The sequence below is a fragment of the Halichoerus grypus genome, chromosome 10 (genome assembly GCF_964656455.1).
Source record: "Halichoerus grypus chromosome 10, mHalGry1.hap1.1, whole genome shotgun sequence".
Classification (NCBI taxonomy): Eukaryota; Metazoa; Chordata; class Mammalia; order Carnivora; family Phocidae; genus Halichoerus; species Halichoerus grypus.
Window position 1 is genome coordinate 25,280,612 of NC_135721.1, and position 17,465 is coordinate 25,298,076.

The following is a 17,465-nucleotide window of genomic DNA, read 5'->3' on the forward strand; positions in this document are numbered from 1 at the left end:
GGGATCGAGCCCTACATCGGGCTCCCAGCTCGGCGGGAAGCCCGCTTCTCCCTCTCCCACTCCCCCTGCTTGTGTTCCTGCTCTCATTCTCTCTCTCTGTCAAATAAATAAATAAAATCTTAAAAAAAAAAAAAAAAAAGAAAGAAAGAATATCTTCTAAATGTTCCATGTAAGATACTCCAAATCATGCAAAGGTAAAAGATCCATTCAAAGCACAAGACAGTACAAAAGATGATCCTGGTTGACATGCAGGGAATGGATTAATGTGGAAGGTAAGAATGGAAGGTAGTGGAAGAGAATTTAATCTTCTCTCTTGGACTGTTATTTTTTCTCTAAACTTCTCATAGTTCCCAGAAAGATGTTCTTTCTCTATTATTCTCAAAGGACTCTGGAACATTGCCAGTCTCAAGAAGGGCCACTTTTAAGAGAATATAGCTATGATTACCAATTATTTTTAATGCTTGGACCTTCAGATTTATTTATTCAAAATTCAATTATTATACACTAATTACAAAAATAAGCTGATCACATCTTTACACATCATTTGCCTTTCTTTTTACCACCTCCTTTATCATCATCTTAGTCCTTGGCTCTCTTTCTTTTTCTCTTTTTCATTCCATTCAAACTTTCTATCAACTTATTTAATACATGCTTTCTGCATCTACCAATATAGGTTCTATATCTCCCTATATATTACTAAGCCAAATTTAATTCAGGAGTACCGTTCTAGAAAATAACATTATCAAATAGGCTTGGAAAAGGCTGTCATATTAACTAACCTTGATTATAGTTGTTTATAGGCCGAAATGAAGTAAACTTTTGAAAATCTTTCCAATCTAATTTATTTTTGTTCTTACTCATGAAATAAATTACCTGAAATTGTATATTAAATATGTATTAAGAAGTACTTATTAAAGACACTCCTCAAAACATCATAAATGAGGCAGGGCTAACCAAAACCTCATCAATTTGGCAACATTATCATTTTATTTATTATTAAAAACTCACTAAAAATAATTTCCAACAAAGGTATGATACAATGTGCAGAGCACACTACATAAAAACAAAAAAGAACAGCTCTTTTGTTTAAAAATTTGAACAAATTGCTCAAAGGCAAAGGATGAGGCTGTGGGGAGAGACTTTCTTTTTACATCAGGGCTACTGTGAGTTACTTCTTTTGAATGACTATGCGTCACCTCTACTAACACAAGCCTAACCTAACAGTCAACAGCTGACGGGACTGAGACGACTATTTTACCTATTCGCACAGTGTGTATAACCAGCGTACACGCTGGAGCCTCACACTGGTTCACATTTGTGAATTAACTATTTAAATAAAATGCTGGTCAGCAAATAAGTAATTTGGGTAGCTATTTCTAGCAGAAGCTTTTGAAAGTTCACAAATTTCTTATTTGAGAGAGCCGTATATTATTTAGTAAGTCTCAATATGCCAGAAAAAAATTTTAAAGCTAATTTCAGAGCTCTCATTGAGTTAAGAGCTAACATACTTCAAACACCATATTAAATTCACTGTCAGATTCTAAAATAATTCAGCTACCTCATCATGCCAATGAGAAATTATTTTCTTTCATTAACCACAACTTAACAAGTAGAATAAAGAATTTTAAATTACAAACTGATTAACATAGAACAAAGCGCTTTGCATTCTTAAAGATGCCCATCTCCTGGTTGCAAAAAAAAAAAAAATTTAAAAACCAAAATATTGGGCACCTGGGTGGCTCAGATGGTTAAGCATCTGCCTTCGGCTCAGGTCGTGATCCCAGAGTCCTGGGATCGAGCCCCACATCGGGCTCCTGGCTCAGCGGGGAGCCTGATTCTCCCTCTCCCTCTGCCTCTCTCCCTGCTCATGCTTTCTCTCTCTCTCTCTATCTCTGTGTCTCAAACGAATAAATAAAATCTTTAAAAATAAATAAATAAGTAAAATAAAAATAAATAAATAAAAACCAAAATATTTAACCTTCCTATATTTCCAGAACTAAACATACTACCAACAAAAGGAAAAGTAAAAACTAAATGTTCAGACAATGAAAAACAGTATGAAAGCTTTTCATAACCTATATAAGGTATAATAAATATATAAAAAGTTAAATTCCTAATGAAATCAAGTATATAACAATAAGCATGCCAAAACAAATTACTTCTGTGACAAAGTGGTTATAATTCCCAACCTTCTCCCACTTAAACAAAACTGTATATTACTTACGTAATAGATGGATCCACTTGTTTGTAAGCATGAGCAGCACAAGACCCACAGTACGTATATCCTGCATGGCTACAAAACAAAATATTTTTAAACTTAATCATCAGATTCAAAATCAAGATATTCTCAAAAGAAAAAACCTTTTGAAAGAAATATAACTACCGTAAACATTACAGAATTGAGTGTATAGATAAAAAAGCAATGTAGCTAATGGTGCAAATTCTAGCAGACAACAGAAAACACATAATTGTTCTATGTTCCAATTTTAAATTTTAAAAGGTGTTTTGTAATTTTTTTTGGTCTTAAGAACAAATTAAATTTAGATATTCCAGGCTTACTTGAAGTTGCTAATGTAATACTAATAATATGTGAGTTTTGAACATTCCTCTTCAATATTATTAGCAGACTATTACATAGCAATAAGACCAAGAGCAAGTCAAATCAGACCAAAATAAATATCCTACAAAAACAACCCACCTTCTTTTTCTAATTTTTTTTTATTTTTATACTTTTTAAAAATTGAAGTATAATTAACATACAGTGTTACATTAGTTTCAGGTGTACAATATATGATTCAGGAATTCTATACATTTCTCTGTGCTCATCAAGAAGTATACTCCTAATCTCTTTTATCTATTTCACCCGTCATCCCACTAACATCCCCCTCTCTGGTAACCACCAGTTTGTTCTCTGTATTTAATAGTCAGTTTTTTTGTCTCTTTTTTTCCTTTGTTCATTTTTTTTTTTACATCTTACATATGAGTGAAATCATATTATATCTGTCTTTCTCTGACTTATTTCACTTGGCATTTATACCCTCTAAGTCCATCCATGTTGTGGCAAATGGCAAGATCTCATTCTTTTTATGGCTAATATTCCATTGTGTGTGTGTGTCCATGTGCACGTGTGTGTGTGTGTGGGGTGTGTGTGTGTGTATCACATCTTCTTTATCCATTCATTTATACTGATGGACACTTGGGTTCCTTCCATATCTTGGCTATTGTGAATAATGCTGCAATAAACGTGGGGGGGGGGCATGTATCTTTTCGAATCAGTGTTTTCATTTTCATTGGGTAAATACCGAGTAGTGGAATTACTGGATCATGTGGCAATTCTACTTTTAATTTATTTTAAGATTTTATTTATTTATTTGAGAGAGAGAGAGAGAGAAAGCGTCCATGAATAGGGGGAGGGACGGAGGGAGAAGCAGACTCCCCACTGGGCAGGGAGGGAGCCCAATGAGGAGCTAAATCCCAGGACCCTGAGATCATGACCTGAGCCAAAGGCAAACACTTAACCAACTGAGCCACCCAGAAGTCCCCCTACTTTTAGTTTTTTGAGGAACCTCCATACTGTTTTCCACAGTGGGTACACCAAAATTGCATTCCCACCAACAGTGCAAGAGGGTTCCTTTTTCTTCACATCCTCACTAACACTTGTTATTTCTTGGCTTTTTGATTCTAGCCACTCTAACAGCTATAAGGTGATTTCTCAATGTGGTTTTGATTTGCACTCCCCTGATGATTAGTGATGTTAAGCATCTTTCCAATGTGTCTATTGGCCATCTGTATGTCTTCTTTGGAAAAATGTCTCCTCAGGTCCTCTGCCCACTTTTATCAGATTATTTGTTTTTTTGTTACTGAGTTGTAGAAGTTCTTTATATATTTTAGATATAAACTCCTTATCAGATATATCATTTGCAAATATCTTCTCTCATTCAATAGGCTGACTTTTTGCTTTGTTGATGGTTTCTTTGGCTGTACAAAAGCTTTTTATTTTGGCATAGTTCCAATAGTTTATTTTTGTTTTTGTTTCCCTTGCCTAAAGAGATATCTAGAAAAATGTTTCTACAGCCAAAGCAATCTCTATCAAAATATGGACAGTATTTTTCATAGAACTAGAACAAATAGTACTAAAATTTGTATGGAACCACAAAAGACCCCAAATAGCCAAAGCAATCTTGAGAAAGAGGAGCAAAGCTGAAGGTATCACAATCCCAGATTTCAAAGCTGTAGTAATTAAAAGAGTATGGTATTAGCAATTGCACTACTGGGTATTTACCCCAAAGATACAAATGCAGGGATCTGAAGGGGTACATGCATCCCGATGTTTATAGCAGCAATGTCCACAATAGCCAAACTATGGAAAGAGCCTAGATGTCCATCAACAGATGAATGGATAAAGAAGATGTGGTGTGTGTGTACACACACACACACACACACACACACACACACACACACACAATGGAATATTATGCAGCCATCAAAAAACCCAAAATCTTGCCATTTGCAATGACGTGGATGGAACTAGAGGGTATTATGCTAAGCAAAGTAAGTCAATCAGAGAAAGACAAGTATCATATGATCTCACTGATATGAGGAATTTGAGAAACAAGACAGAGGATCATAGGGGAAGGGAGGAAAAAATGAAACAAGATGAAAACAGAGAGGAAGACAAACCATAAGAGACTCTTAATCTCAGGAAACAAACTGAGGGTTGCTGGAGTGCTGGGGGGTGGGAAGGATGGGTGGCTCGGTGATGGACATTGGGGAGGGTATGTGCTATGGTGAGCGCTGTGAATTGTGTAAGACTGATGAATCACAGACCTGGACCTCTGAAACAAATAATACATTATACGTTAAAAAAAGAAGAAGATAGTAGGAAGGGAAAAATGAAGGGGGGGAAATTGGAGGGGGAGATGAACCATAAGAGAGTATGGACTCTGAGAAACAAACTGAGGGATTTAGAGGTGGGGGGGATGGGTTAGCCCGGTGATGGGTATTAAGGAGGGCATGTATTGCATGGAGCACTGGGTGTTATACGCAAACAATGAATCATGGAACACTACATCAAAAACTAATGATGTAATGTATGGTGACTAACATAACATAATAAAATAAAGTTAATAAAAAAAAAAAAAAGCTCAACTAACAAATAAATGCTAATGTTTTGCTCCCCGAGGCGGGGGGGGAGGAGTACAGTATTGGCACAAAAATAGATCAATGGAACTGAATAGGGGGCCTAGAAATAAATCCACGCTTATATGGTCAATTAATCTATAACAAAGGAGGCAAGGATTTACAATAGGGAAGAAACAGTCTCTTCAACAAATGGTATTGGGAAAACTGGACAGCTATATGCAAAAGAATGAAAATGGACCACTTTCTTACACCATATACAAAAATAAATTCCAAATGGATTGAAGAACTAACTGTGAGACCTGAAACCATAAAACTCCTAGAAGAAAATAACTCACTTCTTCTGTGTCTTTAGTAATAAGAGAACTGACTTGGCCTTCTGTGTATTGTGTTTTTCATTTTCTTTCCCTACTACTCATCCCCTTCATTTTTTGGTCACAGAATTAGATTTGGTTCTCTTATCACCTATGGAATGACTTTGTTTCCTGACCTCATTTTTATTTCTTGACTCATTCAAGTTACATGAGTTTAAAACACAGTTTCCTGGCGCTTATTTATTAGTGTGTGGCCAGTGGTATGCAGGTAAATATTTAACAACTGTCTCTGCAGAAAAAAAAAAAATGCATACATGTGTACATAAGCTTAATATAAACTCTACTGAGATAAAAAGATAATGTACCACACAATTTACAAATAACAAAAAATATATAATTCTATCGCAAATTCCACACAGTCCATTGATTGGCACAGAATGCTTTCACGCTAATTCTTATATCCATAGCCAAGTGATGGTTGCAACTGACAAGGTTGGAATAATGAAGACATATGTCTGACCTGAATGAGTTCCCTGCTGATTAGGTAACAGTTTTCAAGTATTAGAAGGAATATCTCCTTCCATACTTTCTTACACTTTTTATAATGTAAGGGCTACTAACACAATGTAATTTTAAGTTTAATCTGCATTATTAACACTTTCCCCATTTCTTAAGTATAGACAATCAACAAACAATAAATCAAGCCCAGATTTGTAGCAATTTGCCAATTAATGTGGAGTAATTCATTCCTGCCTTAACTGATTTCAAGCTACACAATAAACTGAAAAGACAAAACAAAGACTGGGAGAAAATAATTGCAAAGCATATATCTGACACAGGATTTATATCGGAATATGTTAAGAAATTTCAAAACAAACCCAACACTTAAAACTGTTAACCATTTTGCAAGACGAAGAGTTCTGAAAATTGGTTGCAAAATAATGTGACTGTACTTAATGCTACTATACTGTAAGATGGGGGGTGCCTGGGTGGCTCAGTTGGTTGAGCGTCTGACTCTTGATTTTGGCCCAGGTAATGATCTCAGGGTCCTGGGATCAAGCCCCAAGTCAGGCTTCGAACTCAGCACGGAGACTACTTGAGGATTCTCTTTCTCCCTCTCCCTCTGCCCCTCCCCCCCCCCACGCACACTCTTTTTCTCTCTCTAATAAATAAATAAATCTTTAAAAAAAATAAAAATAAAAATGTTGGGGCGCCTGGGTGGCTCACTCAGTTAAACATCTGCCTTCAGCTCGGGTCATGATCCTGGAGTCCAGGGATCAAGCCCCGTATCAGGCTCCCTGCTCAACCGGGAGTCTGCTTCTCGCTCTGACCCTCCCCCCTCCCATGCTCTCTCTCTCTCTCTGTCCCTCTCAAATAAATAAATAAAATCTTTTTAAAAAAAAAATAAAGATGACTAAGATGGTAAGTTTTATGTTATGTGTATTTTACTACAATTTTTTTAAATAGGAAAAGATATGAACAAATACTTCAAAACAATATACTGGGATGGCAAATAAGCACATAAAAGAATGCTCAATATCATTTAAGGAAAGGCAAATTAAAACTACAAAAATCTACCACTAAACACCCAGCAGAATAGCTAAAATTAAAAAGAGTGACCATACCAAGTACGCTTAGGATGTAGAATTGAAACTCAAGCTACACTTGTGGGAATATAAAACGTTACAACCACTTTTGAAAACAATTTGGCAATTTCTTAAGAAGTTAAATATACTTCTACCATAGGACCCAGCTTTCCACTCCTAAGAAAACTAAAAGCATTATAACCACAAAGATCTGTACACAAATGTTCATCCCAGCTTTATTTGCAACAGTCAAAAATTGGAAACAACCAAATATTCCTCCAAAGGTGAATGGATAAACAAATTGAGGTATAGTCATACAATGGAGTACTCTTCAGCAAGAGAAAGGAATGAACTACTGATAAACTCAAAAATAATTATGCAAAAAAAGATGGTAAAAAAGAAAGAAATATGTTGAGAAAAGCCAGACAGAAAGAGTTCAGAATTCCACTAAAATATAAAAACTAGTTTGTAACAACACAGAGTAAGTCAATGGGTGTGGGTGGAAAGAAGAGGAAGAGAGGTACAGAAGGGAAGAATTACAAAAGGGTACAAGGAAACTTGAGGATGATGAATACGTTTATTACCTTAATTGTGATGGTTTCACAGGTGTATACATACTTCAAATGTATCCAACTGTACACTTTAAATACATGCAACTGTATGTTAACCCTACCACAACAGATCTCTGTTTTTAAAAGGGTCATCATTTGATCTAGCTTAAACTATGAATGGAGAAAAAGAGATTCACATAAGTCAATCACAGCAATATAGGATAGCAGTATGCTTAATCAAGAGTTAAGTAATGTGGGACCTACACTAAGCACCCTGAAATCACTGAAGGCCTTACTGGTTGGATTAATGGTAGTATACTCTATCCATATACCTCTGGCAAGAGAGCCTATCAAGTTGCTTCAGGACAGCAATATTCTCACAACCCAGTTCTAATCTTAGCCAGAAGAAATGTAAGTTGTTGTATGGCTCAGCACATTCGGTTTTCCTGATCTTGATATTCTAGCCTAACCAGGGCTCAATTTTTTCCAGTTATGTCCCCAGTCTTCCAGTGCCCAACATCCCAATACTGACTACTTCAGATTCCTAACAACTGTTCCTGATCTTAACTGGCTCCCCTTGTCAATTCAGAAATATGCTACCTTGCCCCATTATGTGGACCTTAAAAATCCTTTGATCCATCAGGACCTGTCCTGGTCTGTCTCAAACCTGAAAAACTTCTCATGTTTTCAATACTGCTCTGCTCTCAGTTGTCACTCATATCCCATCCCTCCCCATCCTAATCCTTATAGTTTAAACTGGTCCTTCCTAGATCTGCTTCTCAGACTTTAATTCTTGTTTGCCATTCTTGAATTTAAAAGCCCTGACCCTCAGTCCATACTCTGATCTCTCAATCAGTCTTTCCAGCATGAATATCTCCCAGTTTTACCAATCCTGTTCCTACCCACGTGTAGTTCTTAAAAGCCAGAAAGTTGTCTTAGAAACACTGGGTTCTTGGGGCGCCTGGGTGGCTCAGTCAGTTAGACATCTGCCTTCAGCTTGGGTAGTGATCCCAGGGTCCTGGGATTGAGCCCCGTGTTGGGCTCCCTGCCCAGTGGGAAGTCTGCTTGTCCCTCTCTCTCTCCCCTCCCCCCTGTTCCTTCTGTCCCTCTCTTGCTCACTCTCTCTCTCAAATAAATAAAATCTTAAAAAAAAAAGAAAAAAGAAAAAAGAAACACCAGGTTCTTAAAGTATAGGTAGAATAGAAATACTAGGAGTAGAGAGGTAAAGGCACAAAGGAAGGGCATAAAAGTTGAAGGAAGAACATGAGCAAATGTTCAAGTGTATAATGTGAGAAAATATGAGATTGGTCTGAGTGGCACAAGAAGTAAGAGTTAAGCCACAGACAGAGAAGTCTGGGCTTGATAAAACAAGTTACTGAAAAACTGCTGTACGCTCCAGAGCAGGGTAGTGACAATACAAAACTGCTATTAGTCTAGTACTGAGAAACATGAGATCAGAGGCAGGAGGTGGTAAGTGATGCTCTCTTGGAAACCGGGGCCTGAGGTAGCAAATCTCATGGTCTAGAAAGGTCCCAGTGCCAGTGGGAAATGATACATGAATGTTCTACAATCTAAAAAGAAAAACTGACATATCTTAGTGACCAAGTAGGTATAGAGTAGATGAGAAAGAGGAGAAGACAGGATAATTATGATAATGGTAATAACTAACATTTACTGAAAGCTTACTCCGTGTCACTCATCCACGTAATTCAAAGCAGTAATTCATTTAATCCTCACACCAACCCTTTGAGATAGGAATTATTATTTTTCTTTTATAGATGAAAAAACTAAAACAGAAAGGTTAAAAAACTTGCTCAAGGTCACACAAATAGTAAGGGACCACATCAGGACTTAAAGGTAGGCAGTAGAGCTCCAGAACCCATTCTTAACTACCATAAGAGACCTCTATATATTTTAAGGAAGAAGAGAAAGTTTCCATGCAGTAGGAAAATCAACAACCCTAAAAACTGGAAGAATACCATATATCCTGTAAGACTGTAGGAAGGTGGGTGGTTTTGAAAACATGATTAACTGAGTTAATATGTTTTTTTCATTATGTTATATTAATCACCATACATTACATCATTAGTTTTTGATGTAGTGTTCCATGATTCATTGTTTGCGTATAACACCCAGTGCTCCATTCAGTACATGCCCTCTTTAATACCCATCACCAGGCTAACCCATCCACCCACCCCCCTCCCCTCTAGAACCCTCAGTTTGTTTCTCAGAGTCCATAGTCTCTTATGGTTCGTCTCCCCCTCCGATTTCCCCCCCTTCATTCTTCCCTTCCTGCTATCTTCTTCTTTTTTTTTTTTTTTTAACCATATAATGTATTATTTGTTTCAGAGGTACAGGTCTGTGATTCATCAGTCTTACACAATTCACAGCGCTCACCATAGCACATACCCTCCCCAATGTCTGTCACCCAGCCACCCCATCCCTCCCACCCCCCGCACTCCAGCAACCCTCAGTTTGTTTCCTGAGATTAAGAATTCCTCATATCAGTGAGGTCATATGATACATGTCTTTCTCTGATTGACTTATTTCGCTCAGCATAACACCCTCCAGTTCCATCCACGTCGTGCAAATGGCAAGATTTCATTCCTTTTGATGGCTGCATAATATTCCATTGTATATATACACCACATCTTCTTTATCCATTCATCTGTCGATGGATATCTTGCCTCTTTCCATAGTTTGGCTATTGTGGACATTGCTGCTATAAACATCGGGGTGCATGTACCCCTTCGGATTACCTACATTTGTATCTTTGGGGTAAATACCCAGTAGTGCAATTGCTGGATCGTATGGTAGCTCTATTTTCAACTTTTTGAGGAACCTCCATACTGTTTTATAATAGAACTCAGATTTCATGGTTTCAGTCCTTTCTGAATTTGAGGGCTTAAAAGTCTGCTTGAAATAAAGACAAAATAGTTGCAAAAAGAGAGGGAGAGTGTCAACTTGAATAGACTATAGTGCAGAGTATTTTTTAAAAAATCATTAAGTGTACCATCCGTCTTAACCCACATCATGAGAAACTCTACTTCATGAAAGGACCAAGATCATAGCCAAAGAAAAGAATTTCTAGTACTTTCCTTTATCCTGGCCCAGATACATGGTAATGAAGAGAGCCATGGTAATAATCAAAGATCTCTCCACTGATCCTCTGCTCCTAGACCCTTCTCTTGTTAAGAGAATCTATGATTCTAAATATATGTGGAAACAAGGTTTCATTAAGGGATCATGCACAATAAAAGAGGCTTCACTAAGAGAACATCTAAGGTTTTTTCTTTTGTGCATTATAGTCAGAAGAGCAATGAAAATGTGAGCCCTACAGATAACTGAATATACATCGTAAAAGTGTATTCCAATCAGTATTTCACAGGCTCTTAAAACTTTAATGCAAAGTCATCCCTACTAGCTTTTCCAGGTCATTCTGGTTCCCAATGTAACCTCAATGAAGGCAAAGTCAAAATTATACTTTAATACCTATCATTTCTCATTAGACTAAAACCATACCTCTAAAAACTGATCCTTCCTGTAACACAGGGTAATTTTGCTTCTCCCTTTTCTCCTTCACAGCAGACCGTTTATATCACCAAGTCCAGCTCCTAACCTTCCAGAATTTCTGTGCCCCACACAGAACTGCAATCAAATGAGGATGCAAGGCCATTGTCCATGGTCATTCACTGGTTAAATGACAGTTTCCCACACAGCAACCTTGCAGTGTGGGTATAATTTAAATTCCTATGTCAGGAAAATTACCAATTACTACATGACATGGACTTTCACTTGTTCATTCTGAGACCTTCAAGGTTACAGGTGAATAGCATAAAGTGTGAATGCCAAAAGTCTACCACGCATTCTATGAGAGACTTTTCATCAAGGAGGATATAGAGAACAAAAAAAGAAAAGAAAAACCCTTGGATTCAACAAAATCAGGTTCTCATAGTCCTAGTTCTACTTAATAGCAGCAAAAATGCAAAATAAGAAGATTGAACTAGATGAAATGAGAAGACTGGACCGATGAAATTATTTCCTGCAGCAATAAGAAAAGTCTACAAGATCTACTTAAGGTAAGCTAGGATCTAGAAAGCTAGAAACTAAATTTAAAAACACTTGTGAGCATATGGGATCCACCTGAACAACAACTGGCTCTAAGCAGTTTCCAGAAGCAACAGCCTCACATTGCCCCTCTCCATTCTGTTTCGCTGCACCTAGTCTTTTGTTCTTTTATTTATAGGCATTCCTCAGGAGCCCTCAAGATTCCTGCTTCATAAAAAAATATCAGATGATTATAACCCAAAAAATGTCCAAGTTAGAAAGTCATTACTCAGAATATTTTATTTTTATAAAATGGAATCTCACAAATATTAACTAAACAATACTATGAACTAAGGAAAGTTACTAAAGTTTTTCAAGTCAAATAAGAATAAACTAACCACAATGCTGCATATCTAGATTGTTTTACTGCTAGAATATATAGGACCTGAGATACTGCCATGAATAACCTACTGCTTAAAAAAAACAAGGACTAGAAATAAACAAGTTGCACATCTCCAGTAACTTAAATTAATTACATGATTTATGAAGATTCATTGTCTCACCATATACACCGGTAGAGCTGAACAGGTGTACTTCACTAAATGTAAACTGGTCTTCTATATAAATATTTCCTAGCTTTTAAGTGTTTTAAACTAGTTTTTATGTTCAAAGTAATACATGCACACAGTATAAGAAAGTTAAACAATAAAGACGGGTACACAATGAAAAGTGAAAGTATCCTTTATTCCATACTACTCCTACTAGGTTTACTACTAAAAACAAATCAAACTCTAGTTTAAATGTATTAGGACGGCCACAATATCCATAGCCCCCTCCCAATTATCTGATTATATTTTTATATTCAATAAGAGGTTTCTTAAGTGATACATACTTAATGTACAGCTCCATTCTAAGGGTTGCTGAGTTATCCCTGCATACTGCAAGATAAACAACAATTTTGGCATCAAGGTATCTGGCAGTAAGGTAGGAAGGCTTTTGGAACTTCTAGTTCATGAGATCATATCAATATATATCCCTGGGCAACATACTGTTTCCTATACCTCAAGACAAGTAAAGCTGTCCTAAATTCAACCAAAGGACATTTTTAAATCAAATTAAATTCTTTTGAATCCCCCAACTACACCTGTCTATATGCCATATAGATAAGAATCATTAAGATTGATCAATAGTTGGGTTTATGGGTCAATATTTATTCTTTAACGACATTATTCTATTTAATCTACATCAATATACAAATAAGCAATTAAGTACTTTTAAAAGTATGCTATCTATGTTCTGATTTGTTTGTTTTTTAAGGCTCTCCTTACATGACTTATGCCTATGAAGGCAAAATCTAAGAAAAGCTGGTCCCGGAGAGCTAAATTTTATAAAAGTTAAAGAATGTTTTTTAGGGGCGCCTGGCTGGCTCAGACACTAGAGCATGCAACTCTTGATCTCAGGGATGTATGTTCGAGTCCCATGTTGGGTGTAGAGATTACTTAACAATACAATCTTAAAAAAAAATGTTTATTTGAATAGACTTGATTTGAAATAAAAGTAGGAATCTTAAAATTTTAAGTTTTCTAATACTAAATAAGCATATTCTTAACAAAGACCCTTTTGTGCCTATAGAACAATAAAATATTTGTTGTTGCTTTTCTACCTAAAAAAAAAAAAAAAAACTCCTCTGGAAAGGAAAATAATTACTTCTGGAAACCATATATAAACTTGACTATATTTAAAGTTTTCATATGTTAACAAAATGGAAATTGCATTATATGTGCACAAACATAACTACAAAGTCACTATGTAACAGAAACATGCACACCAAAGCCAAAAATATTTTCAAATACCCATTTTAAAACCTATAGTAACTTGGAAATCTTTTACAAATCAATATATTTGTAACTTAGACTCAAACATTCCATTTCTCAGGCCACTGCCAATTTCAACTTAGAGCTAACTATAAAAAGGAAACAAGTCTAGCTACATTTTCATGAATAACTAACCTTGACTTAATTATATGTTGATTCAGCACAGCTCCCACATTTGAAACAAGTTTTAACTAGGAAGGTGGCATATAATAGCCAAATACCAGCAAAGTGATGAGAATGACATAGACCCTATGTCACGAGTTACTATAAAGAGATGATTATTAATCATTGTTTCTCACCCAATCAAGGATTAAGCAAACTTCCCCCCTTTATTCCTGCATCATTTTTTCTTTCTCTACTGGATCATTTCATCTATATTATAAACACTTCAATATCTCCCACCTTAAGTAAAATTTTTCACCCAACAACATATTCCCATTGCCCCATTTCCTTGATTTATAGAAAAGTCCATTAAAAAAAAAATTACCCTGGGGCGCCTGGGTGGCTCAGTTGGTTAAGCGTCTGCCTTCAGCTCAGATCATGATCCCAGGGTCCTGGGAACGAGTCCTACATCAGGCTCCCTGCTCAGTGGGGAGTCTGTTTCCCCCTCTGCCTCCCCCGCTTGTGTTCATGCTCTCTCTCTCTTAAATAAACAAATAAAATCTTAAAAAAAAAAAATACCCTCAGGACACCTGGGTGACTCAGTCAGTTAAGCATCAGATTCTTGATTTCGGCTCAGGTCATCATCTCCGGGTCGTGAGACTGAGTCCTGTGTCCCGCTCCCACTCCACCCTCAGTGCAGAGTCTGCTTGAGAGTCTCTCTCCTTCTCCCTCCTCCTCTCACCCTGCTCATGCACTCTCTCTCTCAAATAAATAAATAAAATCTTAAAAAAAAAAAAAAAGACTATCCTCACTTTATTTTCCTCTCCGATTCTTGAACCCACTATGATCGTGCTTTCATCTCCACAGAAATTGTTTGTAGCAAGGCCACCACTGATCTCCATATTGCCAAATCCAATCTTCAATTCTCAGTCCTCATCTTATTTGACCTATTGGCAGAATTTGACACAGCTAATTAATTTTCTTCTCCCTGACACATTTTTCATCCTTTTGCCTCCTACAAACACCACTCACTCTTGGTTCTCCTCCTGCCCCACTGGTCCTCCTTCAGCACCTCCTTTGCAAATGCTCATCTTCACCCTGATCTCTAAATAAAATTAGCTTGCCTAAGGGCTTAAGTTTTTAAACCTTTTCTCTTCTCTATATTTCCCTCACTAGGCAACCACAGCCTGTTTAGACTTTAAATGTGATATATATATCACACATATATATATATATCAACACAGCCTGGTCCTTCTTCTCTGTACTCCAGACTCATACATCTAGCTGCCCATTTGAAATCTCCACTTACAGATACCTAATAGGCATCTCAACATTTAACATGGTCAAAATATAATCCTAGATTCTACATAAACACCTTAAAGTCTACTTCCCACCTCTACCCATCCATCTGTCCCTTATCAGTATAAAACCAATTCCATCTTTCCCGTTTCACAGGCCAAAACTCAAGAGTCATTCCTGACTCTTCTTCTACTTTACTAGTCCTACCTTTGAAATATATCCCGAGTACACTGCTTCTCATCACCTCTGCCACTAGCCCCCAATCAAAGCCACTATGTCATCTCTTTCTTGTACTATTATAGTAAGCCTCCTAAACTAGATTCCCAGTTGCCACAAAACAGACCATCCATACAATAGCAAGAACAATTCTTTTCAAACCTAAGTCAAGTCATGTCACCTTTCTGCTCAAAATTTCTCATGACTTGCCATATCACTTGGAATAAAAACCGAAGTTGTTGGAATAGTCTACAAAGCCTCATGATCTAGCTCTCGCTGCCTACCTCATCCACTACTCTTCCCCTTGTACACATCACTTCAGCTACACTGTCCTCCTTGCTGTTCCTCAAATACACTAAGCATATCCTGCTGCAGAGCCTTTGTACTTGCTGTTCCTCAACCTGAAAACCCTTTCCCTGGATATCTGTATAACCTCTCTCTTGCATTATTTAGGCTCAAATGTTACCTTATCAGGGAGACCTTTTCTTACTATCCTATATAAACTAGCACCTCCCTACCCATACTGTCACTCTCAATCCTCTTATCAGCTTTATTATTCTTAGCATCCATTACCACCTGATACAGAACACACAGGAATACCTCGTTTTATTGTGCTTTGCTGTATTGTACTTCACAGATATGGCATTGGTTTTTTTGTTTGTTTTTTGTTTTTTTATAAATTGTGTAGGTTTGGGCAGTTGGGTGGCTCAGTCGGTTGAATGTCTGCCTTCAGCTCAGGTCATGGTCCCAGGGTCCTGGGATCGAGCCCCGCGCATCGGGCTCCCTGCTCAGCGGGGAGCCTGCTTCTCCCTCTCCCACTCCCCCTGCTTGTGTTCCCTCTCTCACTGTGTCTCTCTCTGTCAAATAAATAAATAAAATCTTAAAAAAAAAAAATTGTGAAGGTTTGTGGCAACCTTGAATCAAACAAGTTCATTGGCGCCATTTTTCCAACAACATTTGCTCACTTCATGTCTCTATGTCGCATTTTGGTAATTCTTGCAATATTCCAAACTTTATTATTATTATTATTATATTTGTTATGGCTATCTGTGATCAGTGATTATAACTCACTGAATGGTTAGCATTTTTTAGCAGTAAGTATTTTCTAATTAAGGTATGTACACTGTTTTCTTAGACATAATGCTATTGTACACTTAATAGAATACATTACAGTATAAACATAACTTTTACATACTGGGAAACAAATTCATTTGACTCATTTTATTGCAATATTCATTTAATTGCAGTGGTCTGGAACCAAATCCACAATATCTTTGATGTATGCCTGTAATTATTTGTTTACTGTCTGTTTTCCCAAGTACTAAAATGTAAGCACCATGAAAGTAGCAATTGTAGTTTATTCGAAATGCAGCACTAGTGGGTAGTCCAAGATGGCAGCAGAGGAAGATCCTAAATTCACATCCCATGGACACACCAAATCTACTGCTACATATCGAACAATTCCCTCTGGAAAAGAATGAAAACTAGCTGAATAGCTCCTTTGCAACAAATGGTAAAAGGGCCACATCAAGATGGGAAGGAGAGGCAGGATGCGGTCTCTTCAAAACCCCACCCCTGGCACGGGGACCCACAATCAGAAGGAATCTCACGAATCCAGATTTTCTCCCTGAGGAGTGAAGGGTTCATGCCCCACATCAGGTACCCCACTCCTTGGGAACTGTAACAGAGAGATGCACCCCCAAAACATCTGGCTTTGAACACCAACAGGGCTCACATCCAGGAGACCCAAAGGGCTGTAGGAAACTGAGATACTTCTCTTAAAGGGCTCATATGCAGACTCAGTCGCCCTGGAAACCAGCACAAAAGCAGCAATTTGAAAAGTGCCCAGACTATATGTGAAGAAGTTTCACTGGCTAATCTTAAAACATCTATCAGAGAGGCAGGGGCCTGTCGGAACTTCCCAGGGATGGAGGCACTGGCCGGGACTTTCTGGTGCTCTCCCTCTGCCCTGATAGCGCCAACAGGGCAGCCCAGCCTACGGCCGTGGGAAAGCTGTGTCTGCACCAGCCATGCGCTCTCCTGTGGCCTTGCTAAAGCTGGCAGGCACATGCAGTCTACACAGGGGACACTCCTTGATCACCTGCTCTGGTGGCCAGGGGGGCCTGCATTCCTGGGTCCAAAAGGGCTGTAACAATTGGAGAGAGACAGTTCTTGGCAGGCTATTGCCTCCAGGGCACCACAAAGACAGCAGTCTGAAACACATCCCTAGTCTTTCTGTGAAACAGACCTATTTACTTGTCCCAGAGCTTCAGCCTGAGGGCCACACTTCACATTTGCCACACATCTGGAGGCTGTGGAGGTGCTTTCAGGGAAAGT

The 17,465-nt window shown here is 37.7% G+C and overlaps 1 protein-coding gene across 3 annotated transcripts in view; it reads right to left on the reverse strand.

Moving 5' to 3' along the window:
* MEMO1 (mediator of cell motility 1) overlaps nt 1-17,465 on the reverse strand; it is a 120,730-nt gene that overhangs the window by 44,331 nt on the left and 58,934 nt on the right. For all 3 annotated transcript variants that reach the window (XM_078056144.1, XM_078056145.1, XM_036119124.2), the window contains one exon: nt 2,225-2,293. In XM_078056144.1, coding sequence (XP_077912270.1) covers nt 2,225-2,293 — 69 coding nt within the window. The remainder of the gene's footprint in view (nt 1-2,224; nt 2,294-17,465) is intronic.